At 45.7% G+C, this 26873-nt stretch overlaps 1 protein-coding gene across 11 annotated transcripts in view; it reads right to left on the reverse strand.

Moving 5' to 3' along the window:
• LOC307184606 (uncharacterized protein) overlaps positions 1-26873 on the reverse strand; it is a 225105-nt gene that overhangs the window by 32580 nt on the left and 165652 nt on the right. For all 11 annotated transcript variants that reach the window (XR_013827764.1, XR_013827765.1, XR_013827766.1 and 8 more), the window contains 3 exons: positions 16743-16778; positions 15681-15722; positions 7616-7716 (listed from right to left, as the gene is read on the reverse strand). Coding sequence is in view for 1 of the 11 variants with exons in the window: in XM_079918219.1 (XP_079774345.1) it covers positions 7616-7716; positions 15681-15722; positions 16743-16778 (179 nt within the window). In the remaining 10 variants the exon portion in view is untranslated. The remainder of the gene's footprint in view (positions 1-7615; positions 7717-15680; positions 15723-16742; positions 16779-26873) is intronic.

A 26873-nucleotide genomic window follows, 5' to 3' on the forward strand; every position in this document is an offset into this window, starting at 1 on the left:
CAATTGGAGCCTCATGACCAAATGAGAGTAAACACAGAACTCTCATGTTCCTACCACCCTATCAACCTACTTTTCTGTGGTCTTCCCCATTTCAGTTCATGGCACCCCAATCCATTCAATGGTTCAGCCCAAATCTTCCAACTCATCCCTGACTCCGTTTATACTCTCACACCCTGTGTCTTGTCTGTCAGCAACTCTTTCAGTTCTGCTTTCAAAATATATGGAGAATCCATTCTCTCCTACTCTTGTCCCACTGCTGTCCACTCTCTCACAGCAGCCAGATGAATCTTTAAAAAACCTAAAATTAGATTACATCATTAGCCTGCTTTAAAATCCTCCAACTTGGAATAGAATTCAGAGTCCTTACCAGGCCTAACGACTGTATGGGATCTAGCCCTGCCTACCTTATTGACTCATCCCCTTCCACTGCCCCCTCCCCAACTACACTGGTTTCCTCTTCCTCAAAGTCTCCCTGTACTCCCATGGAAGGCCTTGGCACTGCTCTTCTATATCCCCACTTCTTCCTGTGGTTGCTTCTCTCTTGTCACTCAGGTGTGGACTCAGATGTCCCCTCCTCAGGAGGCCTTGCTTGAGGACACCACCTCATGATGCTCACCCAGTCAAACTCTATCACCGTGCCTTGTTTTATTTTATTAATGACACTTATCACTGTCTGAAATTGTCTTTTTTTGTGCATGTGTTCACTTCTTTATTGTCTGTCTCTCTCCCTCTCCTGGTTGCTCCTTGATGGCTGGCCCAGTCTTGTTCATTATTGTATCCTAAGACCTAACATTCATTGCATTTGGACAGATTGTGAATCTCAGCAATGTTTGTGGCTGTCGAAGCAGCAGCAGATTGTTGAGGCCTTGCTAATGTAGGACGCTGTGTCCCACTGCAGTGGAAGCCCCGAGTCCTCCACCAGGCTTCTGGGCAGAGCGGGGGTGTGGAGACAGATGACAGGGCCCAGGGGAGAATCCATGAGGCTTTCAGAGACCTGGGCTCCAGATGGTGGTTCACATTAGTTCCTAGCTGTTCTATGGAAAAAGCGTCAGAGAAAAGGGGCCCAAGAAACCTCTGCGGCCGCAGTCACAGGAAACCCCAGCCCAGAGAGGCCTTGGGGCGGGGTGTGTGTGGGGAGGTCTCCAGTCACCCTGAGGCCTTTGGTCACAGATTCCATTACTGCTGGGGCCCAGAGTCCCTGATGTCAGCGGCCACCTTGGCCACTGCCGTTCCAAGGGCAGGCAGTGCTATCTAGGAGGGAGTGGGTACTGCTGCCATCACAAGACCTTGGGTCACATCCAGGACTCAGCCGGACTGAGGCCACTCAGGCCCAGGCCAAGGAGGGGCTGCTGCACACGTTTCCTGGCACATACTTCCTTTCTCCTTTTAGAGAAGCAAATGTCGCTGGGGCCTTGGCCACAGCTTCCTGCCTCCTTCTGAGATCAGAAGCCACAGCTGCAGTCTCAGTAGCTGCCCTGCCAGACTAGCTTCAGAGACCCAGGGCCAGGCACACTGCCCCCACCCCCACCTTTCCCAAAGTGGATGACCTAAGAGCAGGGCGTGCCTAGTGACAACCCGCTTGATACCTCCGGGAGTGGCAGCTCTGGCTCTGAGGGACCAGAGAGCTCTGGGCAGATCTGCACTCAGCACAGGCGGGGCAGAGCTCCCCACCACTCCAGCTCCATGCTCTGGAAAAAATCACCGATCCACTAAGCAGTGGGCGCAGATGCACGTACTGAGGGGCTGCCTGTGGTCTGCCACCCTGGGCTGAGAGCTTCACTCAAGCACCCACTGGCTCCAAGATGGACACCTCTCCCTCATCTGACCCTGCCCTCCAGCCAGAGCATGTCTGTGGTGCTCCACTGGGCCACTCTCTCTGTCACTGCTGCCCATGTTGCTTCCTCCTTTCCCGGCCGTCTTCCCTCCTGTTGGCTGACTTCCCATCTTATCCTTCAAGAATCAGTTCACAGGGCCTTCTTCCTGCAAGCCCTCCATCAACCCCACCAGCTGGGTGGAGACACTTCTCTCTGCTCCCACGACCTCAGCACCACATTGTGTTTCTGAAGGAGGCTGCCACCAAGTTCCCCAAGGGCCGCCTTGGCCACCGTATTTTAATTCATTATCCCTCCCTCCTCTTCTCATCCTTTCCCAGATCCCTTACTCTGCTCTACATTTTCCAAAGCATTTGTCACCTTCTAATGTACCATATACTTTTTATTAGGACCTTATTGTTGTATTGTCTTTCTCCCTGCCAAGCTTCACAAGGGCAGGGATCTTTCACTTATGTACACTAAGCCCTCAGAAGAATGTCTGGCATTTAGCTGGTGATCAAAATATATTAGTGGAATGAATGATAGAAGGAAGGAACCACAGTTGTCTGTTTACTTGTTGGTGAGCTCCTCTAGGGCAGGACCTAAAGATAAGGAATCTCTATATCCTCAGCACTCAGCCAAGGATTGTGTGCAGAGCAGGAATCAGTAAATTAAAGCCTTCAGCCTGGCATTCAAGGCTCCTATCATCTACAACCAAGATTCTTGCCAGCCTCATTCTGCAAAGTAAAGCAGGAAGGAAGTGGTTATGGCTAAAAGGGTAGCCACATGGGTTGGCTTTGCCATCCTCACCGTGGGTCACTCCTGTCTCCCCTCTCTGACAATGTCTGGATCACTGCATGAATGGGACAGATGCCCAAATCTCCTGCCAATCATCAGTGGAGAGTTGAACCTGGGTGTGAATGATTCTAATATCTGAGCAAGTGTGTGAACTTCATCAGCATGAGTTGTGTGACCATAAGATATATGCTCTGGGGATACTCAGAAATAACTGAGGGATATTGTAGGGGCCTGGATGTGAGTGGGAAAGGGCATTTCCTGCAATTGTCCCAATTCCTGGAATTACAGTGGGGAGGGTAATTACATATTATAAATCAAGAAAGGGGCTTCCCTGGTGGCGCAGTGGTTGAGAGTCCGCCTGCCGACGCAGGGGACGCGGGTTTGTGCCCCCGTCCAGGAAGATCCCACATGCTGCGGGGCGGCTGGGCCCGTGAGCCATGGCCGCTGAGCCTGCGCGTCCGGAGCCTGTGCTCCGCAACGGGAGAGGCCACAACAGAGAGAGGCCCGCGTACCGCAAAAAAAAAAAAAAAAAAAAAAGGAGGAAGGAACCAATTCTTCATTAAATTGGTGATGGACAAAATGGTTATTTGGGGGGGAAAAAAGCCTGTTAAAATCCCTACCTCACACTACCCAACAAAATTAATTCCAGCTGCTTAAAACGAAATGTTAAAAAAAAATAATAGAAGAAAAAATATATATCCTCTCATTTGGTGGGAGAGGATTTTCTAAGAACAAAAAGCAATGAAAGAATTCATCCAAGAGAAATCAAAGTATATATCCACATAAGGACTTGTACTTGAATGATAGCAGTTTTATGCATAGTAGCTCCCAAACTGGAAACAACCCACATTTTCATGGCTAGATAAATGTTTAAACAAATTGTTGACCAGCCACACAATGAAGCACCACTCAGCAATAAAAAGGAAGGTACTATACATTTGCAGCAACATGGATGGACCTAGAGATTATCATATTAAGTAAGTCAGACAAAGACAAATATCATATGATATCATTTATATGTAGAATCTTAAAAAATGATACAAATGAACTTATTTACAAAACAGAAATAGACTCACAGACATAGAAAACAAATATATGGTTACCAAAGGAGATAGTGGGGAGTAGGGCAGAGATAAATTAGGAGTTTGCAATTAACATATACACCCTACTATATATAAAATAGGTAAACAGCAAAGACCTCCTGTTTAGCACAGGGAACTATACTCAATATCTTGTAATAACCTATAATGGAAAAGAATCTGAAAAAGAGCCATATAAAACTGAATCACTTTGCTGTATGCTTTAAACTAAAACAACGTTGTAAATTAGCTATACTTCAATAAAAAATCATTAAAAAAAGGAAGTTACTATTGATACATGCAACTGCACAGGTGACTCTCAAAATAATTATGCTGACTAAAAGAAGCCAGACAAAAATGACAACATACTGTATGATTCCATTTACATAAAATTCTAGAAAATGTAAAGCATATAGTAGTGAATGGGTAGAAGGAAGAGATTACAAAGGAGTATGAGGAAACTTTTTGGAGTGATGCATATGTTCATGATCTTAATTGTGGTTATGCTTTTACACTTGCCTTCATATGTTAAAACTTATCAAATTGTACAATTTTAAAACGTGCAGTTTATTGTATGTCAGTTGTATCTAAATAAAACTGCTTTCAAAAAAGTCAGTGAAAAAAATCACAGATAAAATGGTAAATGGATTTTTAAACTTCTGAGTTATACCTTACATGTAATAATATGTACAGGTATTATGTGTACAATTCAATGAATTTCTATATATGTATACACTTCTGTAAGCAACACTCAGATCAGGATCTGGGACGTTTCCAGTACTCCAGAAGGCTCCCTCATGTCACCCACTACACAATATCCCCCCAAACGTAACCCAAAAAAGGCCAGTTGATTTGCTAGCATACAAATTTAAAACTTCTATGTGTGAAAAATCACCTTGAATTACATTAACAAGTACTTAACATTCTGGAGGAGATATTTTCCACAAATATTACATAAAGTGTTGCTAATATGGAAAGCTCTTACAAGGAAAATACTTGAGATGTCAGTGGAAAAATGGGCAGAAGACATGAATGAACAAGTCATGAAGGAAGAAAGGAAGGAGAGAGAGAAAGAGAACAGAGAGAAAGGAAAGAAGACATTTAACCAGTCAGTCAACAAGAATTTATGATAGGACTGCTGTCATCTAGGCACTGAGCTAGGTGCTGAGATTATAAGAGGAAAGAAGACATAGTCTTCATAGTGTAGTGAGAAAGATGGACAAATGGCCATTAAAAGAGGTCGTCCAGTGGTTAGGACTCCGCGATTTCATGGCCAAGGGCGCAGGTTTGATCCCTGGTCAGGGAAATAAGATCCCACAAGCTGCGCGGAGTGGCAAAAAAAAAAAGAAAAGGAGAATAAAGTCTTCAATCCACTGAGGAAGCACTGGGGCTTTCTGACCCTAGAGTAGGTGTCTGACCCAGCTGTGGAGTTTTCCTGGAGGAAGAAGTGTCTGAGCTCAAGCCTGAGAGGGCAAGAGGAGGGAGGTGTGGGAAGGTAGGGGAGGACACCAGCATTCGTTCTTGAGTGCAAGAACAAGTGAGTACAGGCCTGGATGGGAGGGAAAGGAGCATGAGCTGCAGGGGCAAGGGGAGTGATGGGAGAGTAGGCTGGAGGGACGAGAAGCCATGACCTTGAGCACCAGGCAACAGAGAAACTCTGAAGCATTTTGAGGAGCACGAGAGTGAAATCACTAGACCTGAATGCCCATGTGCTTCAGAGGGAGCAAGGCCTCCAGCAGTGCTCTCTTTAGGGTAGCCTTATTGGGCAGTGGGCTCACAGCACACACTGGAGCAGAAAAAAAGGAGAGATGAGGCTGGGGAGAGAACAGAACTGCTACCCAGACCTCAGTCCCCCTCCTTGTCACTTGTGGTCCCTAGGCTTTTGCTTTCCTTATTAACTTCCCATATTTCCCAAGAAATCAAGGAAGGAAGACCTGATGACAATTAAGTAAAAGGAGAACACTGGCAAATATTAAGCTAGTTTTGTTCTCCCAGTAAATTATGTTGCCCCACAAGGCTTCCCCAATTCCTGCAGATGGAATATGAAGCACATAGGACTTCCAAGGATGGATGTTACCTCAGAGAAACAGAGAAAAGGTTTTACTTTCAAAAGCTCAGACTCTTAAGGATTCAGGACACAGGGTACAACTGCAAGATGATTTAGTGTCAGGTCTCTTGCCCAACTTGATAAAAGTTTCCTGGGCTGGTGGAGGGGAGTGTTCAGGGTAGGGGGAGCCAAAGTCCCATCCCTTCCTTAAGTTTGGCCAGAGGGATTTAAGGGATCTCAGGGTAGAAGGGTACTCCCTTGTTTGGTTTAGCTAGAGGTTTTCCAAACTAGTAGAGATGAAAAAAATGATAAAAAAAAAACTAAACCCAAAAAAATTAATCCAAAAGAACAAAAATAAATAAATAGAACAGGCAGGAAAAATGAAAGTCACTATGTAAGATGATAAAATTTATCCAAAATATGACAGTAATATTATATTTGAATTAAAAACAATGAAACATTCCAAGTAAAAGATAAAGGCTGTCTGACTAGATTAAAAAGCAAAAGGAGTGGGACTTCCCTGCGGGTCCAGTGGTTGAGACTCCAAGCTCCCACTGCAGGGGGCACGGGTTTTCTCCCTGGTCAGGGAACTTGGATCCCACATGCCACATGGCGCGGCCAAAAACCAAAAACCAAAAGGAGAGACATATCTAATGTGTAAGAGAAGTTGAAAGCAAAAGACTGAAGAAAGATATACCATGCAAGCAGTAACAAAAGAATGTGAAGTAAGACAAAATTGACTTTAAGACAAACATCCTTTTAGAAATAAAAGGATTTTAAAATTCATTGTCACTGGGCTTCCCTGGTGGCGCAGTGGTTGAGAGTCCGCCTGCCGATGCAGGGGACACGGGTTCGTACCCCGGTCCGGGAAGATCCCACATGCCGCGGAGCAGCTAGGCCCGTGAGCCATGGCTGCTGAGCCTGCATGTCCGGAGCCTGTGCTCCACAATGGGAGAGGCCACAACAGTGAGAGGCCCGTGTACCACAAAAAAAAAAAAAAAAAAAAAATTCATTGTCACTTTATAACAATGAACTGCTCAACTCAAGAGTATACAATTTAAATATTATATGCATAACTTCAAAATATGTAAAGGAAACGGAACTATAAGGATGATTAGACAAATTCACAATCATGGTAGAAGATTTTCTCTGTGATTGACAGAATAACAACCAAAAATTCCAAAAATTCAGTAAGGATACAAAGACTTGAACAACACAGTAAGAAAATGTCCCAACCAATTTTGATGAATGCATTTTGTATAAAATGCTTTATTCATTAACTAAAGAATACAGAATCTTTTCAAATACACATGGAACATTTATAAAAATTGACTGTATACTAAGCCATAAAGTAAGTCTTAACAGATTTCCAAGGGTGACATCATCTAGAGCTACACTATCCAATATGGTAACCACTAGGCACATGCCGAGGACTTGAAATGTGGCTAGTCCTAATTATGATATGCTGTATGTGTAAAATATACACTGCATTTTGAAGCTTAGTATGAAAAAAAATCTAAAATATGGCATTTATTTTTATATTGATTACATGTTGATACTATTTTGGATATATGAGGCTAGATAAAACACATTATTAAAATTAATTTCCACCTGCCTCTTTTTAAAATGTGGCTATTAGAAAATTTTTAATTACGTATGTAGCTTGCATTATATTTCTATTGAGCAGCACTGATATACAGCATATTCTCTGACCACAAAACAAGTAAGAAGGAATTACTAGGAAAAAAAAAGGAAGAAAACTAGAAATCCCCAAATACTTGGATATTAAGAAATACACTTCATAAATAGCCCACATGTCAAAGAAGAATTCAAAATGGAAATTAGAAAATATTTGAACTGGATAACAAAATACAACTTACCAAAATCCGTGAAATGTTGCTAAAGCAGTAAATATGGCAAATTTTAGAGCAGGGGTTGGCAAAATCCAGCCAATGGACCAAATCCAGGCCACAGCCTTATTCTGTAAATAAAATTTTATTGGAACTCAGTTACTTCCATTTGTTTATTTATTGCCTGTTGCTGACTTCATGCTATTATGGCAGAACTGAGTAGTTCTGACAGAGACCTGTCAAGCTAAAATATATTTACTGGGACTTCCCTGGTGGCACAGTGGTTAAGAATCCGCCTACCAATGCAGGGGACACGGGTTTGAGCCCTGGTCTGGTAAGATCCCACATGCCATAGAGCAACTAAGCCCATGCACCACAACTACTGAAGCCTGCGCGCCTAGAGCCCATGCTCCACAATGAGAAGCCACCGCAATGAGAAGCCCATGCACCACAGCGAAGAGTAGCCCCTGCTCGCTACAACTAGAGAAACCCTGAGCCCAGCAACGAAGACCCAATGCAGCCCCCCCCCCAAAAAAATATATATATACTATTTGGTCTTTTACAGAAAAATTATTTGGTTTAGAGCCTTAAGTACATACATTAGAAAGGAGTAAAGAGTGAAAGGTAACAAGTTAAGCATCCATGTCAAGAAATGTGACGAAGAACAGCAAAATAAACCCAAAGAAAATGTATGAAAGGAAATAATAAAGAGCAAACAGTAGTGAAACAGAAAATGAGCATATGCTAGAAAGGATCAACAAAGCTCAAAGCTGGCTTTTTGAAAAACCTAAAACAATTAACAAACCTGTAGTGAAATAATAAAAAAAGTAGAGAGAAGAATTCATAACCAATATGAAAAGCCATATGCTAACAAAATTTAGAAAAAAATCAGCAAATTAGGATAAAATTATAACCTCAAAATTGACTCAAGGAGAAATAGAAAACATGAATAATTCTACAACCTATAAAATAATGGATTCGGTAAGGAAACTCTGACCCCAAACGGGTTCAACAGTGAATTCTTCCCAAAATATTCAAGGAAGACATAGTTCCAATCTTATACAACCTCCTCCAGAGACTGTAAAATGAGGAAACACTGCTGTGATACCAAAACTGGACAGACAATATGAGAAGGCATTCTCACTAGAATAATGATATGCTTTATCATCCAAACCAGGGCACTTTTGAGAGTGAAAGAAACTGCTATTAATAATGATATCAGGATGACAAGTATTAACTGGGGTTGTCCCAAGCAAAACAGGACATATGTTCCCCTCAATCTCACTCATAAACATAGATGCAAAAATCCTAAAAAATATTAGGACACACAAACTAGCAACACATAAAAATGGTAATAATATATGATAACCATGTTGGGCTTTTTCAGAATACAGGTTATTTTAACTCTAAAAATAATGTGATTCACCACATTAACAGATTAAAGAAGAAAACACAGGATCATCACAATGTATGTGGAAAAGATTTTGGTACAATTAACATCCATTCATGATAAAAAAAAAACCTCTCAGCAAACCTAGGAATAGAGGGAACTTCCTTAATCTGATAAGGGATATGTGCACTAAACTTAGAAGAAACACACTTAATGGTAAAACGATTGAATCTTTCCCTTTGAGATCTGTAACAAGACAATGATGCATGATACCACTACTTCTATTTAACTCTGCACAGGATGTCCTAGTCTGAATATTAAAGCAAGGAAAATAAATAAGAGATACAAAAATAAGAAAAGTAGAAGCAAAATGCCGTTATTCACAGATGGTTTACCTGTATATGTATAAAGTTCAAAAATATCTATAGGTAAAGCTTTAATAGTGATAAGAGAGTTTATAAATTTGCTGGATACAAAATCAATCTATATAAATTATATTTCTCTATACCAGATAAAACTTACTAATGTGAATTTTTAAAAATATATCATTACTAATATTACATCAAAATACCAACTTCCTAAGAATAAATCTAACAAAAGATGTAAAAGTTCTCTACTGAGAAAATTTTAAACTTTATTGAGACATTAAAGAAATAAAAAAAGGATATATTATGTCCATGGATTATGTCTTAATATTTTAAAGGATACCATTTTATTTAAATTGATATATAGAATCAATGCAATCCCAAACTCCCAGCATTTTGGGGGGTGGGGTGGGGTGAGGGGAGAAACTGACAGGCTGATTTAAAATTGACGTGGATAAAGAATAGCCAACGGCTTCCCTGGTGGCGCAGTGGTTGAGAGTCCGCCTGCCGACGCAGGGGACACTGGTTCGTGCCGGGGTCTGGGAGGATCCCACGTGCCGCGGAGCGGCTGGGCCTGTGAGCCGTGGCCGCTGAGCCTGCGCGTCCGAAGCCTGTGCTCCGCAACTGGAGAGGCCACAACAGTGAGAGGCCGCATACCGCAAAAAAAAAAAAAAATAGCCAAGACACTCTTGTTTTTTTTTTTTAAATTTATTTAAGTTATTTATTTTTGGCTGTGTTGGGTCTTCGTTGCCACGCATGGGCTTTCTCTAGCTGCAGCGAGCGGGGGCCACTCTTTGTTGCGGTGTGCAGGCTTCTCATTGCAGTGGCTTCTCTTGTTTCAGAGCACAGGCTCTAGGCGCGCGGGCTTCAGTAGTTCCTGCATGCAGGCTCTAGAGCGCAGGCTCGATAGTTGTGGCACACGGGCTTAGTTGCTCCACGGCACGTGGGATCTTCCTGGGTCAGGGTTCAAACTTGCGTCCCCTGCATCAGCAGGCAGATCCTTAACCACTGTGCCACCAGGGAAGCCCCTAGCCAAGACCCTCTTGAAGAAAAAGGACAGGTGGGAAAATTTGTTCTACCAGATATATTATACATTATAATAAAGATGAATTATAAAATTTAAGACAGTGTGATATTGGTTCAAAAAGAAACAGACCAATGGAAGAGAAAAGAGAGCCCAGAAAGAGACCCACACCCACATATAAATGAACGCTTGAAATACGATAGTGATAGTAATGCAATTCAACAGGGAAAGGACAGCCTTCTCAAAATGGTGCTGGGAAAAATGAGTATTAATATGGAAACAAACCAGAGCCCTACCTTATACTATCCCGGGTCAATTAAACACATCAATGTGAAAAGCAAAACTATAAAGTTTTTATGTAGTATATGAGAAAACCTCATGGTCTTGAGGTAGGGAAGTAAGAAATTACTAAAGAACTTCGTTTCCTCAAAAGATACCATGGAGTGACAAGAAACAGAGTGGAAGAAGATACATGCAGCATATATACAATTCACAGAGCGTTAGTATATAGAATATTTAAAGAAATCCTACAAATAAGAAAGTTGCAGACAATCCCAGAGCAAAAGGTTGGACAGATGCTTCACATTAGAGGAAATCCAAATGGTTGATAAACCTATGAAAAAGTTCTCAACCTCATTAGTAACCAGCACAAGGCAGATTTAAAGCACAATGAGATATTATTTATGTCTACCAGATGGTAAAACATTTTCAAGTCTGGAAGACCAAAGAGAACTAGAAAAGCTTTTAGAATGAAGAGAGTTTGGCAAGATGGTAGTACAATTCATTGCCTTCTCCACCAGCCTCTCTTCCTCCACCCTGAGCAAATTCCATGGTAGATCTAAATCTACTTAGCAGACATTCCCAAACATCAAAAGTATACAGCCTGGGGCTGTGCCAGATCCTGCCATAAGCAATAGGTTTCCAGCCACTAGAGCCATCTTCACGTGGTGCTTCCACCTGCTTGCTACCCTGATTGCCTGGTGTTCAAGCCCAGAATGTTTATTCTCACAGGACTCCTAGACTAGTCCCCTATCCCCCACCCAGGGCTCCTAGGGCACAGGAGGAAGCCGATGTGGCTCACCACGGAAACCTCTGGGCCTAGTACACATGCTCTCATCAACAGAGAGAACCGTAGGTAAAACCGAGGCATACAGGAGGGCAGATATTGCTCTCTGGGTAGGTGAGGAAGCTAGGAGGGCCACACAGAGGTGACCATGAATTGAGTCTCAAGATGAAGAGGCATTCACCAGAGGGTGAGGAGCCAAGGACCCCCAGCTGAAGAAGGTCCAGGGATCAGGGTGGAGAGAACCCTAGGATTGGGGCTCTGCGGTCTCTGTCGCTACACTGAGAGATCTGAGCAATAGGAAACCTCAAGAAGAGTCCCAGGTCAACTGAGAAAACATCTAGACTAGATTTTTTTTTAGGAGTAAAATATACATAACATAAAATTTACCATTTAAATCATTTTTAAGTGTACAGTTCAGTAGCATTAAGTGCATTCATATTGTTGTGCAACCATCACCACCATCCATCTCCTCTTTCATCTTCCCAAACTGAAACTCTGTACCTATTAAAGGATAACTCCTCATTTCCCCCTCCCCTCAGCCCCTGGCAACCACCATTCTACATTCTGTCTCTATGAATCTGACTACTTGAAGTACCTCACATAAGCAGAGTGCAATATTTGTCCTTTTGTGTCTGGCTTATTTCACTTAGCACAGTGTCTTCAAGCTTCATCCATGTTGAAGCATGTATCAGAATTCCCTCCCTTTACTAAGGCTGAATAATATTCCATTGTATGTATTTGCCATATTTTGTTAGATGTATTGATGGACACTTGGTTTGTTTCCACTTTTGGCTATTGTGAATACAGCTGCTACTGCAGACTGAAGGTTTTGTCCCTCCAAAATTCATATGTTGAAATCTAATCCCCAAAGTGATGGTATTTGGAGGTGGGGCCTTTGAAGCTGATTAGGTCATGAGGACAGAGACTACATGAATGGGATTCATGCCCTTATAAAAGAAACCACAGAGAGCTCCCTTGCCTCTTCTTCCATGTGAGGTTATAGCAAAAAGACAGCCATCTATAAACCAAGAAACAGCCCCTCATCAGACACCAAATCTGCCAGCATCTTGATCTTGGACTTTCCAGCCTCCAGAACTGTGAGAAATAAATTTCTGTTTTTTATTAGCTACCCTGTCTATGGTATTTTGTTAAAGCAGCCCATACAGATTAACATAGCTGCTATGAACATTGGTATATAACTAAAGACTAGATGTTTCAAAGTGAGGAACTAATGCAATTTCAGTTAAGAAAACAACCATTAGGGAATTCCCTGGTGGTCCAGTGGTTAGGACTTCGTGCTTCCACTGCCAGGGGCCCTGGCTTGATCCTTAGTCGGGGAACTAAGATCCTGTATGCTGCGTGGCATGGCCAAAAAAAAAAAAAAAAAAAAAAAACAACCATTAGAGAGGCCAGTACAATTACTGGGTGGGCCAAATGGTTTGTTCGATTTTTTCCATAAGATGGCTCTAGTAGCACCTAGTTGTCTTTAACTTCATTCGAAACAATTTTGTTAGATTGTATGTGACAGCTGTCATATCAGCATGCATTTAAAAAAAGACTTATCAAAATTGGTGAGTTTTTGTGTAGCCATTTTAATATTGAAGATGGAAGAGAAAAGCAACATTTTCAGCATATTATGCTTTATTATTTCAAGAAAGGTAAAAACGCAACTGAAACACACAAAAAGATTTGCTCAGTGTATGGAGAAGGTGCTGTGACTGATCGAACGTGTCAAAAGTGGTTTGCAAAGTTTCATGCTGGAGATTTCTTGCTGGACATTGCTCCATAGTCGGGTAGACCAGTTGAAGTTGATAGTGATCACATCGAAACAATAATTGAGAACAATCAATGTCATATCACTTTGGAGATATCCCACATACTCAAAATATCCAAATCAAGCACTGAAAATCATTTGCACCAGCTTGGTTATGTGAATCGCTTCGATGTTTGGGTTCTACGTAAGTTAAGCGGAAAAAAACCTTCTTGACCATATTTCTCCATGTGATTCTCTACTGAAACGTAATGAAAATGTTCCATTTTTAAAACAAATTTTGACGGGTGATGAAAAGTGGATACTGTACAATAATGTGGAACAGAAGAAATCATGGGCAAGTGAAATGAACCACCACCAACTACACCAAAGGGCCAGTCTTCATCCAAAGAAGGTGATGTATATATGGTGGGATTGGAAGGGAGACCTCTCTTATGAGCTCCTTCCGGAAAACCAAACAATTAATTCCAAGTACTGCTCCCACTCAGAGCAACTGAAAGCAGCACTCGATGAAAAGCGTCCAAAATTAGTCGACAGAAAATGCATAATCTTCCATCAGGATAACGCAAGACCGCATGTTTCTTTGATGACCAGGCAAAAACTGTTACAGCTTGGCTGGGAAGTTCTGATTCATCCACCGTATTCACCAGACATTGTACCTTCGATTTCCAGTTATTTCAGTCTTTACAAAATTCTTGTAATGGAAAAAATCTCCATTCCATGGAAGACTGTAAGAGGCACCTGGAACACTTCCTTGCTCAAAAAGATAAAAAGTTTTGGGAAGGGCTTCCCTGGTGGCGCAGTGGTTGAGAGTCCGCCTGCCGATGCAGGGGACACGGGTTCGTGCCCCGGTCCGGGAAGATCCCACATGCTGCGGAGCGGCTGGGCCCGTAAGCCATGGCCGCTGAGCCTGTGCATCCGGAGCCTGTGCTCCGCAACGGGAGAGGCCACAACAGTGAGAGGCCCACGTACCGCAAAAAAAAAAAAAAAAAAAAAAAAAAGTTTTGGGAAGATGTAATTATGAAATTGCCTGAAAAATGGCAGAATGTAGTGGAACAAAAGGGTGAATACATTGTCCAATAAAGTTCTTGGTGAAAATGAAAAATGTGTCTTATTTTTACTTAAAAAACCAAAGACACTTTTTGGCCCACCCAATAAAAAAAAAGCACATTTTCATATTGTGTGGTGTGGGCTATACTCTTCTTATCCTGTACACCCCTGGGTATGGCTCCCAGGAGGTGAAGGATGGCAAGAGGGGTGAGGGAGAATCGAAGGCCTATTTAAATAGAGGTGAGGGGAATTTAGGGGGTCAGGATCCCAAACTGACAAGGACCACTTGTTTCCTGGTCTGGAAGGAGCCCTGTGGATCTTCAGTGGGGATTTCCTTAGGAGGAAAACTAGGCTATGTTTCTCGTGGGGCCTGGTCCAAGTAGGTTGATCACTGGAGGACAAAGCCGGGGTGATATGAGCAGAGAGGTGTCCAGAAAGGCCGCTCTGACAGCTGTGGGAAATAGGGTCGGAGGTCCGCTTGGGAGCTGCGGTGGGAACTCAGGCAGCCAGGCCTGGGTCAGGATGTGGGTGCCCATGGGAATGATGAGAAGTGGACGGAGCAGGGAGGTACTAGGAAGCAGATGCAGGCAGTGGGGAGAGAGTGATGAGCAGGAGGGTGAGGCCGATGGTGGCGACCAAGCCACGGAGAAGGAGCAGGTCCTGGGTGAGCCTGCTCAGGGCACAGGACAGGGAAATACTAGGGATACACTCAGAGATAGAATCCCAAGAGGAATCAACCCCGCAGCATTAATGAAATTAACTGCAGAGTGTGGGAAACATGATCCAGACTCAAGTCAGATGGAGAAACCTCTAGAAATGCAACACTGGGCACAAAGTGACTCTTTACAAAGCAATTATTTTTCCCAGAGGAGAAGGAACCACTTTGAAATCTGAGATAAAAATGAAAGTGGTGTCTCACCTCCTGTGAACTCTGCTCACAGGCTCCTTAGAGGCCTCCATTATTAAGATAAATAACTCCACAATAGGGTAGAAAAAATTAAATAAACTGCTACATAAACTTATGACACAATTGTTGGTAACCCTGAGACCAAACTTGAGCAGCCTGGTTCAGAAGCCAGATGTTCAGCAGCTGAGATCTGTGACGGAGCAGAGCAGTAACTGGAATATCAAGGAGAACTGAGACCCGGGACCTGAGCCCAGCTCTGTTCCCTGGGAAGGCAAAGGCCTGGACTCGGGGACGCTACACAAGGTTGTGAGAGTTAGTGGGCAGCTTGGTAAGGACTCCAGGGCATCATCCAGGAAGATACTCAACTTCCTCAAGAACTCCTTAAAATCTCTTTGCTAGGGTGTGCTCTACTCCCTTTGAGGAAATCACAAATTTGGGTCAGGTGTGGGGAATGTGGAAGGTGTATGGCAGGTGCCATGCTCAGTCGGGGCAGTGGGTGCCCCAGCCTGGCTGGCAGCTTACCTGGGATGTGGTCTTGGGGATGGTCAGGGTTTGCAGGAGTTCCTGTGGACCACAGACAAGAGAAGCCAGTCAGCCTTTGGGGGAAGCCAGGAAGGCAGTGGGGGGGGCCTCTGTGACTAAGCAGGTATTGAGTGGCAGCTCTATCCCCAGCCCTGGAGGGATTGGTCACAGAGGAGGGGGTAGGAACTGGGAAATGGGGGCAGAAAATCTGCTCCTGTTTGGGAAAGGGCAAGACAAGGTCACTCACTCTGACCTGGAGTGGACTCTTCTGGGGACGTGGAGACCCCGGTGCCAGAGGGACCCTCCCCAGCCTCACATACCTCACGCTACTTCAGATTTTTACTGATGGTTAAAGACACATTAAAGATACTGACAAACTTCTCTAAGGCATTCCAGAAGGGAGCCAAGTTAGACTTCAGATGGGCTTTTCTCTGCTGGGACCAAGAGTGTGTGAGACAGGGCTGGGGAGCAGCTGTCCTCCTCGTGGCCTTGTCTGTCATCTCTGACACCTCCTTTCTGGAGAGGTCTTCAGCAGAGCCCTCCACCCTCTCCCGCAGCCCGCCAGCTCACCAGCTCTGTCCTGACCCCAACCCCAGGAAGAACCCAGCTGCCCTAAGGGCACACATCTGAGGTGGTCCCAGCATGTTCTGGCAAAGGCCAGTCAAGGCAGGGCCCATCCCACCTCCTGGCTCCAGGTGGCCTGGGGAAGGGGCTTGGGTGAATGGAGAATACTTCTTGAACCAGCTGCCAGAGAAGAACCCAAAGGGAAGGAGGCCAGCTTGGCTAAAACAAAATTTTAGAACTCCCACACTTGGGAAAACGCAACTACGGCACAGCCCCACATGAGACAAAGAAGAGGGTGATGGACGTATCTGCCATTAAGATGCCAGGTAAAGATTAAGACTCAGGAGAGACCCATTAATATGCCAGGTAAAGAGTTAAGACTCAGAGGAGACCATCCAGGTGCGCCGGACTCCAGTGCACCCAAGCCTAGAGCAGTGACCAGCAACACGATGGCAGTCACCAGCAAGGAGACAGTGGGCCCTCAGCTTCAGTGCTCACCTTCAGCATGTGCCACTGATCCAAGTGTTTAGATTCCTGCAGGGGAGAAGGGAGAACCCATGAGTGCCACTGGCCTGAGGTTGAGCCAGGCTGTCCCTGCCTCATGCCCAGCATGGCCCCAGCTACTCACAGAGGTGATCGTCAGGTTATTCTGGATTTCAGAGAGGATGTACCAGTAGCAGCAGGCCTGGGGCTGGTTTCAGGGGGTCCCTAAGGGCCGGGGGTTTGGGAGGCTGAAGGGAAGGAAGATGAGGAAGCAGGAGGCAGAGGGATCCCCACATCTCTGAGCTGCTGGGATTAACTGTGGTCCTCCCTGATCCTATGGAAATCTGAAATGGCCTGGCTTCTCTTAAAGGCCCAGTGGAGTCAGGGGGAGGTTGGGGATGGGGTGATGGTGGGGTGTGTGAAGAAGCCCCAGATGGGCTGATACCCTTTTCTGATACAGAACCTCCACGACAAACAAATCAACCTATGCAACATTTTCTGGTACTCAAGATCAGTAAAACTTGAAAAACTGTTCTCAAAGCATTTCTTTCTTTCTTTTCTTTTCTTCTTCTTCTTCTTTTTTTTTTTTTTGGCTGCAAGTCTTGCAGGATCTTAGTTCCCTGACCAGCGATTGAATCTGTGCCCTTGGTAGTAAAAGCACGGAAGCCTAACCACAGGACCACCAGGGAATTCCCTCCAAGGGTTTCACCTCACCTTACCAAGGAGGATACGAGCCACTGCCCACCAGACAGAGTGGGCGCAGGTGAGAGGGCAGCCTAGCTCTGAGTTCGCCCAGGCCTATCTGTGCCTCTTCCCAGCTGGGATCTGGTCCTGTTGCCCTCTGACAGCTCTGACTCTCTGTCACCATCCTCACAGGCCTCCCACTCTGCCTGAGAGGCAGACAAGATTCTGCCTGGGAACATCTTCTACGTGGCTAACCATTTGTGTGAAGCCTCACACATGTAGAAGAGTACACTTGACCCTTGACCAACACAGGGATTAGGGGCACTGACATCCCCACAGTTGAAAATCCACATGTAACTTCTGACTCCTCAAAAACTTCACTACTAATAGGCTACTGCCGACCAGAAGCCTTACTGATAACGTAACAGTTAGTTAACACTTATTTTGTATACGTACTATACACTGTATTCTTACAGTGAAGTAACGTAGAGAAAAAAATGTTAAGAAAATCATAAGGAAAATACATTTACAGTACTGTACCGTATTTATTGATTCCACAAGTTTATGTTGTGTTTCTAAGATGAATTGTCTGCCTGTCAGTACCTATACCTACAACAATGCTATCTTATATGATACCAAACACTGTAGATGTTATGTGTATTACTAACAGTAGACATCAAAAATGAAAAGATAATATGAAAAAGAAATTCATACTTTTTTAAAGGTATAAAGATTCATGCATTGATAATGAAGAAGCAGCAATATGACTGCTTTATTGTAGCCCAGTGTAATCAACAGGATTGCTTCATGGTAGCCTAGCCTATACACTAATGAATAAATCGTTATACAACTGTCATGGAATACTGTATTACAGTCATATTCATAATACAGTATTGGAAACATTGTTATATTTTTTAAAATCCACCAATCTGTGACAATATGCTGATACGAAATTTCTCCAATTACAAGAGAGAGAGGCATACTGTAGCATAATGTGATTCTTTGAAAGCAAAGTTATAAAACAGTAAGAAAACTAACACATTATTAATTTTATATTAAATGTCACTCACTTTATGCCTACATAAGGATAGACTAGTATTCACATATATTTTATGCATTCATGACACACTGTTTTCTTAATTTCTTCAATATTTCTACGCTCCACAGCTCATCTGTCAATTTTTTCAAATTGTTGCAAATCTCCAAAATTCTTTCTAATATATTTATTAAAAAAAATCCATGTATAAGTGGAACCACACAGTTCAAAACCATGTTGTTCAAGGGTCAACTATATGATTTAAGAGCCTGGAACACTGTGTTACTAGCATTTAAGTCCCCACATTGTCACCTCACAGTTTTGGGGCAGCTTCCTTGAGAATGGGGACTGTGGGGCTGAGGGCCCTATATGCCTGTCCCTCCCCTGGCTCCTGGTTTTGTCTGAGATAAATATAATGAACACAGTAGGAATGAACGCATGTTCCAAGTCTTTGTGTTCCAGGTGAGCAACAAGAGAGTGACAGGCACCAAATGCCTATACATTAATAACAAGAATGACATGGCCACCCCCAGTTCCCCGGATACTGGAGCAATGGCTAGTAGGGTTGAGGTCAACAGACAGAACATCTGCATCCCCAAACCCAGATTTACTTGGGAGCACTTTCTCTGCAACTTGCCTGGCTCCAGACCATCCTTGAGATGTTAGATGTCCCTTCCTCCAGTCCTCCCCCACAGTCCAGATGGGAGAGGCTGCCCCGCTTCTGGGCTTCCCTTTCCTACCCCACCCCTGACCCCACCAGGCTTATCATCCTAAACTGTGCTTCTCCATCTGTCTTCTCTATTAGACTGAGCTTGGGGAGGAGGTCCACTCAGCACAGGTGTGCCCCAAGGAGGCTGCATCCCTGCAGCATGGGCTAGAATTCTGAGGGTGCACAGGTTGAGGTTGTACAGGCCCCAGGGAAGGAGTACAGAGCTGGGTGGGACAGGAAGCTGGTCCTCTCCATCTGAGCCCACCCAGGAGGCTCCTTCCTGCACTCTCTGCTGAGGTGGACACGTGAAACTGATGACACTGCTTGGCCAGCCAGGAGCCCTGAGCTGCCTTCTGTATTGGCAAAACCAGGAGGTGTGGTCAGGGCCACCAGTGAAAGTGCAAGTGAGGTCATGGGGAAACTAAATCTGACACATGATGCCATGGAGAGGGTGACAGAGGAGATAGTCATGATGATGGAGCCCTGGGTCCCTGCCAGTGATGGGCACTCAGTAACTCCACCAGGCCCATGGGGGTGACAGGAAGGAACAGGAGTGAACCTCTGGATGAATGGGCCCCAGGGGCCAGGACCACGGACACTGTGCCCCACTCTGAATGTATCTGGGCAACAGGCGGGACCAAGCCAGGCCTGCAGGGGTCTGTAGGACGGGGCCCAAGGACCCACTCTGAAACTCACAGGGTCTCTTCCTGCAGACCCCAGGCAGCAGTTCTGGGCTGGCTCTCCTGCCCCAGCTCTAGCAGGGCCTCCTTTGTGCCCGCCCAGGGCTGGGCACCCTTAGTTCATTTCCCTTTGTGATCACAATCAGTCAGCCTGTGGAGGAAGCTTTCCCTGGGCTGGGTTGACGCAGGTGCCTGGGGTGAGATCACTTTCTTACAGGGGGCCAGGCCTCACCCAGGGGGTCAGGCAGGACTGTGGCCTGCAGGGGAGGAAAGGAGGGTTCCTGTGATTTCACCTGAAGCAGCTTCTTTAGAGTCAAGACAAACCTCAAAGGAGACTCCTAGAGGAGGCCCAGGCTCTGCCTGCTTCCCCTGAGAAGCTGCAGAAGCTCTGTGGAAGGTTCCCACCTGTCCTCCACAGGGGCAGCTGGGCAGCCCTTCTGAATCACATTTGCTTGGAGGAATGTGACTCTGTTCCTCGCACAAATGCGCCATCCTTGCTTCCTTCCCAGCCCTTCATGGCCTCCTCCCATGGCCCCTTCACCTTGCCTCAGGGGCATGCCTTTCTACACTCTAGCCCAGCAAAGCCTTGGATTGTCCCAACCTCCTCACCCTCTGACCCCTGGATGCCAGCCCCTCAAGGTCATCCCTAGCAGTCAGTTCACATTCCCCAACCATGCCACCCTCCGTTCTTCAATGGCTGACTTGGCCTCCTATTTCCCGGGGAAGACAGAAGCCATTGTCCCCTCCTGCCACCAAACCCAGTGCACGTTCCCAGACTGGGCCCACCCAGGCAGCCCTCCCCTGAGCTCTCTGCTCAGGTGGGCCTGCGATACCTGATGTCGGGAGCCCTCCCTGTGACCGTCCCCCTCAGGCACTCACTACACTGGCCCAACATCCAGGTCTCTCACCTAGTCCCAGCTCATCTCCAGCAGAGAGATACTCGAGTTTCCCTGCCTGGAAAGATCCTTCTCTGACCCCTTGACTCCTCTAGCTGCCTTCCTCTCCTTCTCTTCAGAATAGATCTTCGAAGAGCTGCCTGCCCTCTCTGTCTCACCCTCCTTCACTCCTCAGCCCACTACCACCGGCTTCTGCCCCCACCATACATTAAAACTGCTCTCCCAGAGGCTCCAGTGGCCTCCTTGTCAACAATCCCAGTGGCCACATCTTATCTTTACCCTATTGCCCCCTCCCGCCACCTGGCATCACCTCCTAATCTGTCACTTTCCAGTGCTGTCATGGTGGGTGCTCAGCCTCTGGGGTCAGACAGACTTGCTTGCTTTCAGCCCTGGGCGATGTTGCTTCCTAGCTGCATGAACTCAACCTCTCTGAGCCTCAGTTTCCTCTTCTGTAAAATGGGGATCATAATCATCCCTGCCTCAGGCTCATTGTGAGGATTAAATGAATTAACCCATAAAAAGAACTCTGTGCCCGGCAGTGGAAGTTAGCTGTTAGAGTCTTTACCTGCATCTGGTTTTCTCCATCCCCACCAGAATCAACCAGCTCCAGCCTTCCCACTATCTGTGGTCCAGAGAACTTCCCCGCCTCCGCGCTGGCCAACCTGCTGTCCTGATTCTTCCCAGCCATTCTCCCCACAGTAGCTAGACTGGGCTTCCTGGGACCCAAACCTTCCAGGGACCACACCTGTCGCTGGCTGAAAACCCCACAATGCTTCCAGGGCTCCTAGCATGAAGCCTAAACCTCCTCCTCCTTTCATAGACTTTATAACTATTTTTTAAACAAGAGGCAAACTACAAAGGTCAAGATTTACAATAACACTACTCAGAATTTTTCTTTGCTACAATACAACGTGAAGTCAGGACTGTTTAAGAAGGCTTGCAGGAATGTTCGGCCTCCATAGCTTTAAAATTCCCTCAAAAAGCTCATTTACGTAAAAAAGAGGTTTTTCTCTATAAGAAATCACATTTTTGTGTGTGTGTGCACAGGTCTCAAAACTCTTATACAGAATGTAATACCAAACCACAGTTGAGTATTTAAGCAGCCCTGGGTCTCTGGGACATGAACCCCCACCCCTGCCTGAGCTGAATACTTTAAATCTGAACTTTTTTTTTTTAATTCTTATTTTTCTTCCACACTTTAAAGTTGAAACATAGTTAATGTACAATATTATATGTTATAGGTGTACAGTACAGTGATTCACAAAATTTAAAACTTATACTCATTTATAGTTATTATAAAATATTGGCTATATTCCCCTTGTTGTACAGCATATCCTTGTAGCTTATTTTATACCTCATAGTTTGTACCTCTTACTCCCCTACTTCTATATTGCCCCTCCCCGCTTTTCTCTCCTCACGGGTAACCACTAGTTTGTTCTCTATATTTGTTAGTCTGCTTCCTTTTTGTTATATTCACTAGCTTGTTGTATTTCTTAGATTCCACATATGAGTAATACAATACAGTTTATCTTTCTCTGTTAGACTTATTTCACGTAGCATAATGCCCTCCGTGTCCATCCATGCTGCTGCAAATGGCAAAATGTCATTATTTTTCGTGGCTGAGTAACATTCCACTGGGTATATATATGTACCACATTTTCTTTATCCATTCATCTGTTGATGGACACTTAGGTTGCTTCCATATCTTGGCAATTAAATCAGAGCTTCTTAAATGTCATGTGAATCACCTGAGGACCTGGTCAAAAGGCAATTTTTGAATCAGAAAGTCTGGGGTGAAGTCTGAGGGTCTGCACTTCACACAAGCCCCCAGCTGATGGTGAAGCTGCAGGTCCGAGGTCCAAGCTGAGTAGGAAGGCTTTATGTCTATCTCTGCCCACAAGATGGTGCATCTCTTAAGGAGAGGAACGGTATCTGCTTTATTCACAGTGCGTGCACAAAGCAAGTGCTTCGTAAGTTTGTTGAATGAATTGTTCTTAGTGGGTACCCAGTCCTAAGGCTCCCTACTTGTTTCTGTTGCCTCATTTCACTCATGCCTTTGAGACACTCCCCTTGCTTTTTGAGGATGCTCTGGGCCCAGATCCAAGGGCTGAGCTAGGAGCCACGTATATCGGCCACAGGCATTATTCTCATTATTTCCTTGCATCACAGCCTCTTCACTTGCCTCTGCTGCAACCACATCTTGGTCCTTGTCTTCACCAGATCTCCATCTGCTCAGAAGCCTGAAACACCCAAATTCCCCCGCCTCAGCATAACCTCCTATCCTTCATCTCCCCACACGGATCATATCACACTGCACCCCAGCCCCTGGCATTTCCATTCTGTCTCTCTTCTCCCCCACCGCCACAGCCCCAATCATCTCAAAGAACTCTTCCCCATGTCCCTGTTACACTTATCCCTTTACCAACACCCCCTGCCCTGGGCCTGTGTCAGGGCCTGACATGCCCCATGGGGCAGCAGTTTACCTCTTCCTTCAGGGTCTGCCCTCTAAGCCTCCCACCTTCCTAGTTTGCCTGCTTCCCATCTGGCTGCTGCTTCTCTGATTCTTTGTGGACTCTCCCGTGGTCTATCCCTGCCCTCTGCCCTGTTCAGCAAACCCTTCCTTCTGGCCTGCATCTGCCAAATCACACTTCAGCACAGACTGGGATCCAGACCCCTGAGACACAACTCTCTCCTTTGGTCACTGGACCGCATCACCAGAGGCCCAGCATGAAACCTCTCTTCCTTTCCCTCGCCCTTCAGACCTTGTCAATCCCACCACCTAAACCTACCCAGGCCAGCCCCCTCCTCCTACTTCCCACTGACATCTTCCTCAAGGGCCCCCATCAACGGGCCCCTGAGCCCAGCTCCTCTGTGCTACCAGAGGGACTGCCCAGGGCCTGCAGCCAGGCCTCCACCAGGGGCTAACATCCCACAGCACAGGGCAGAGTTGGGCTGTGCTGTTATCACACCAATAAGAGAACGGGCGTCTGGTGCCTGAGCTCCATCTGCCACCCACCAGGAATAGAGAGTGTAGAGGAGAAGCTGCCCAAAGCCCGGGAGGCAAACCACTGGGGGCTTTAACACCAGTAATTCAGTGCTAGGAGTGGGTATCAAGAGATGTGCTCTCAGTGGACGAGCCCACAGGTGGATGGTTAGCCATGTGACCGGCTGCCAGACAAACTCTTGCCTGTTCCACTGGGCCTTCACCTGGCCACCCATGCAGAACCAGGCAGTGCCAGGTGGGGCGGGCAGCAGAGGGTCAGGGCTGTCCAGGGGATGGCAGGACCAGGTCTCACTGGGCAGGAGGCTCAAGGGAGCTCAGAGTCAGGGGGCCGCTCCCCTGTCAGACAGGTCCTTTTACCTGTCCCCACTCTGCCCAGTGACCTGCCTGTCTCTTAGCCTCCTTTGCAAGATGAGGAGATACCTTGTAATTTTTTTTTTCCAAGTTTCACTGATTTTGAGTACTAAAAAGTGATGAATAAGTCTGTGGTTTGCTATGGAGGTTCCATGTCAGATAAAGATTCTTCTGAAGCCTGCCCGCCACACCCCCGCTTGCCCGCGGCACGGGCCTGCTGCATAAAAGACGGCGGCTGTCTCAGACACTTCATAATGCCACGAAGGACCCGGACAAGACAGAACCCATCCTGCCAGCCCAAACATGCGCAGCCTCCCCATCCTGCATTGGCTCCTGTTCCTGCTCACACTTCACACCCCTCAGGCACAAGGGGCACCGGTCAAGACACCAGGAACCCAACAATGCTATGTACTCAACCTGATCCGGGAAATTATAAATGAGCTAGACAAGCTACCTGTGGCTTCAGAAGTGAGTAGCTGGGATAAGGTTGGCAAGGGGCAGGGAAGGGCTGGCAGGTGCCTCAGGCCAACAGGACTCATGGGCTCTCTCCCTCTGCCCCTACAGGACTTCTTGAACTCAAACGAAAAGAGGAGGCTGATGGTAAGAGTTCAGCCCCACACATGGGTGCACTTGGGTGGGTCCCCATTCACCTCCTGCCTGGGTGACCTCAGGCATGTCACTTCACCTTGACTAGCTTCGGTGTTTTCATCTGTGAATAGGGTTAACAGCACCTGTCTCAGTGGGGTTGTTGTGAGGATTAAATGCACTGTGTGTCAAGTTCCCAGACCAGCCTCTGGTGCTTAGCAGCTGCTCAACACATTTCCCCCGTCATGGCTATAATAATGAAAATGATTTCTTTTTAAATTACAAAATGAAAAGGCAGTTCTAGATGAACAATATCACAGGTTTTAAGCTCAGTTTTCAGTGGAGCATCCTCTGGGCTGGCAGACTAAAATTTCCCTCAGGACCATGTTTGCTTCCCTCCTTTTCCTTGAATAATTGTCGTATTTTCAACTCTGATCAGCCCTAGTTATCATCATTTATAGCTATTTTTCCTAAAGTGGTTATCTCACTTTTGCTTGCATGGCATTATTTGGGTAAAACAAGAGATGGAATCTCTCCTGAGTTTACTGGCCATTTGTATTCCCCCTCTCTTAGGCACTCACAGTTCACACACTGCACCCGTTTCCATGCTGGGGCCTCTGTGACTGTCTTCCTGATTTCTAGGAGCCCTTAATTCAGTCAAGGCCTCTTGCTGCAAATATTTCCCTTGGCCAACCCTTTGCCTTTTTAGAGCCTGTTTTGGGAAATTCTTTCTCCCCAAGTGCAGAAAGATCCACCCAGGCCCTTCATGCAGCTCACAGGAGGCTCGGGATGTGGGTGACATAAGGCTTGCCTGGGGTGTGCACTCACCTCTAGGCCTGTGCCCTTCAGAGCAGTTCAGGGACCCACCTGGGGCAAGAAGGGGACAAGGAGGGGATTGTCCAGGGATGTCCCTGAAAGCACGCTTGGAAAACTGTGGGGATGACTTCAGCCCAGCCATGGGAAGGACACTCTCCAACCTTTCCCCACTTACATGAATGCTTTGTCCCCTTAGAACACAAGGCTCTGGATGTCAAACCTGGAAGAATTCCTGACATTTGCCACAAATTCCCTTGGAGAGGATTCGAAAATCAAGAAAAATCTTAAGGTATGTGAAGCTGTCAAGGGTTTTGTCATTCCTGCCTTGGCCCTGCCCTGCCTCTGGGGAGGAGGGTAGCAGGTCCTGCTTCTTTTCCAGCCAAGTCTCTGACTGTCTGCTTCGGTCTCTTCCCACAGGAAATCCAGCCAATCCTGCCCACAACCACGTCCACGGTAAGTTGCCCCCTAGATGTCCCTGCAGGTGATGCCCTCAGCTATGACCTGACCCCAGCCTGTCATCCACCTTCCAACCTGGCTCCATCTAATGCCACCTTCTTGGTTTCTTTACAGGAAGAGCCAATCCTTATTGAGAAGGATAACTTGGGTGATTTCCGGGTGAAACTGAAGGAATATCTGTCTGCCATTAGAGACTTTCTGAATTGTAAGAACACATAGAGCCCTAACGTCTGAAGTCGGAAGCTCAGCTCCCTCTCTGGAGCCTCGGAACGTCAGTAACAGCAGATGTCCTAAGTTTCTTGGATGTCTCTCGCATAGTCCGGGACTGGAAGCATTTCATTTTCTCCTGTGGAGTCAGACTAATTGTTAATTACCTAATTCCTGAAATGTGCAGCCCCCATTTGTCCTTCTGTGATTATTCTCATTTTTATTTTATTGAGACTATTTATTTATGTATTTATTTATTACCTTGTGCAATGTGAAGGGTATTTATTTTAGCAGAGGAGCCATGTCTTGCTCTTTCTGAAAAAGATTCAAGATGGGGACTTCGGGGCATGTTCATTTGTACCTCAGGTTTTAAACTGGTTTCTATACATCTGTGAAAATAAACCACACTTTCTGAACAAATGCTTTGTTGCTAGTGTCTCATTTTTACTCAGGTCTTAGTAACTCTCTTGCCTGATGATTTAACACACCTCCCTACCACCAGATGGGCCTGGAACCCACACCCTGGCAATCTGTGGTCCACTGGGGAGCCAGATTGAGTTTTAGAAAATGCAAATATGACCATGTTGGTTTATACTTCATTTTCCAGTCCTCAGGGTCTTCTGGACCTTGTCCAGATCATTAGGGTAGCATAAAAGTCCTGGTTCCATCCAGTGCTTCTATGTCCTTTCTCCCACAGCTACCTACCTCCTTGATGCTCCAGG

Source organism: Stenella coeruleoalba, assembly GCF_951394435.1.
Source record: "Stenella coeruleoalba genome assembly, chromosome: 3".
Classification (NCBI taxonomy): Eukaryota; Metazoa; Chordata; class Mammalia; order Artiodactyla; family Delphinidae; genus Stenella; species Stenella coeruleoalba.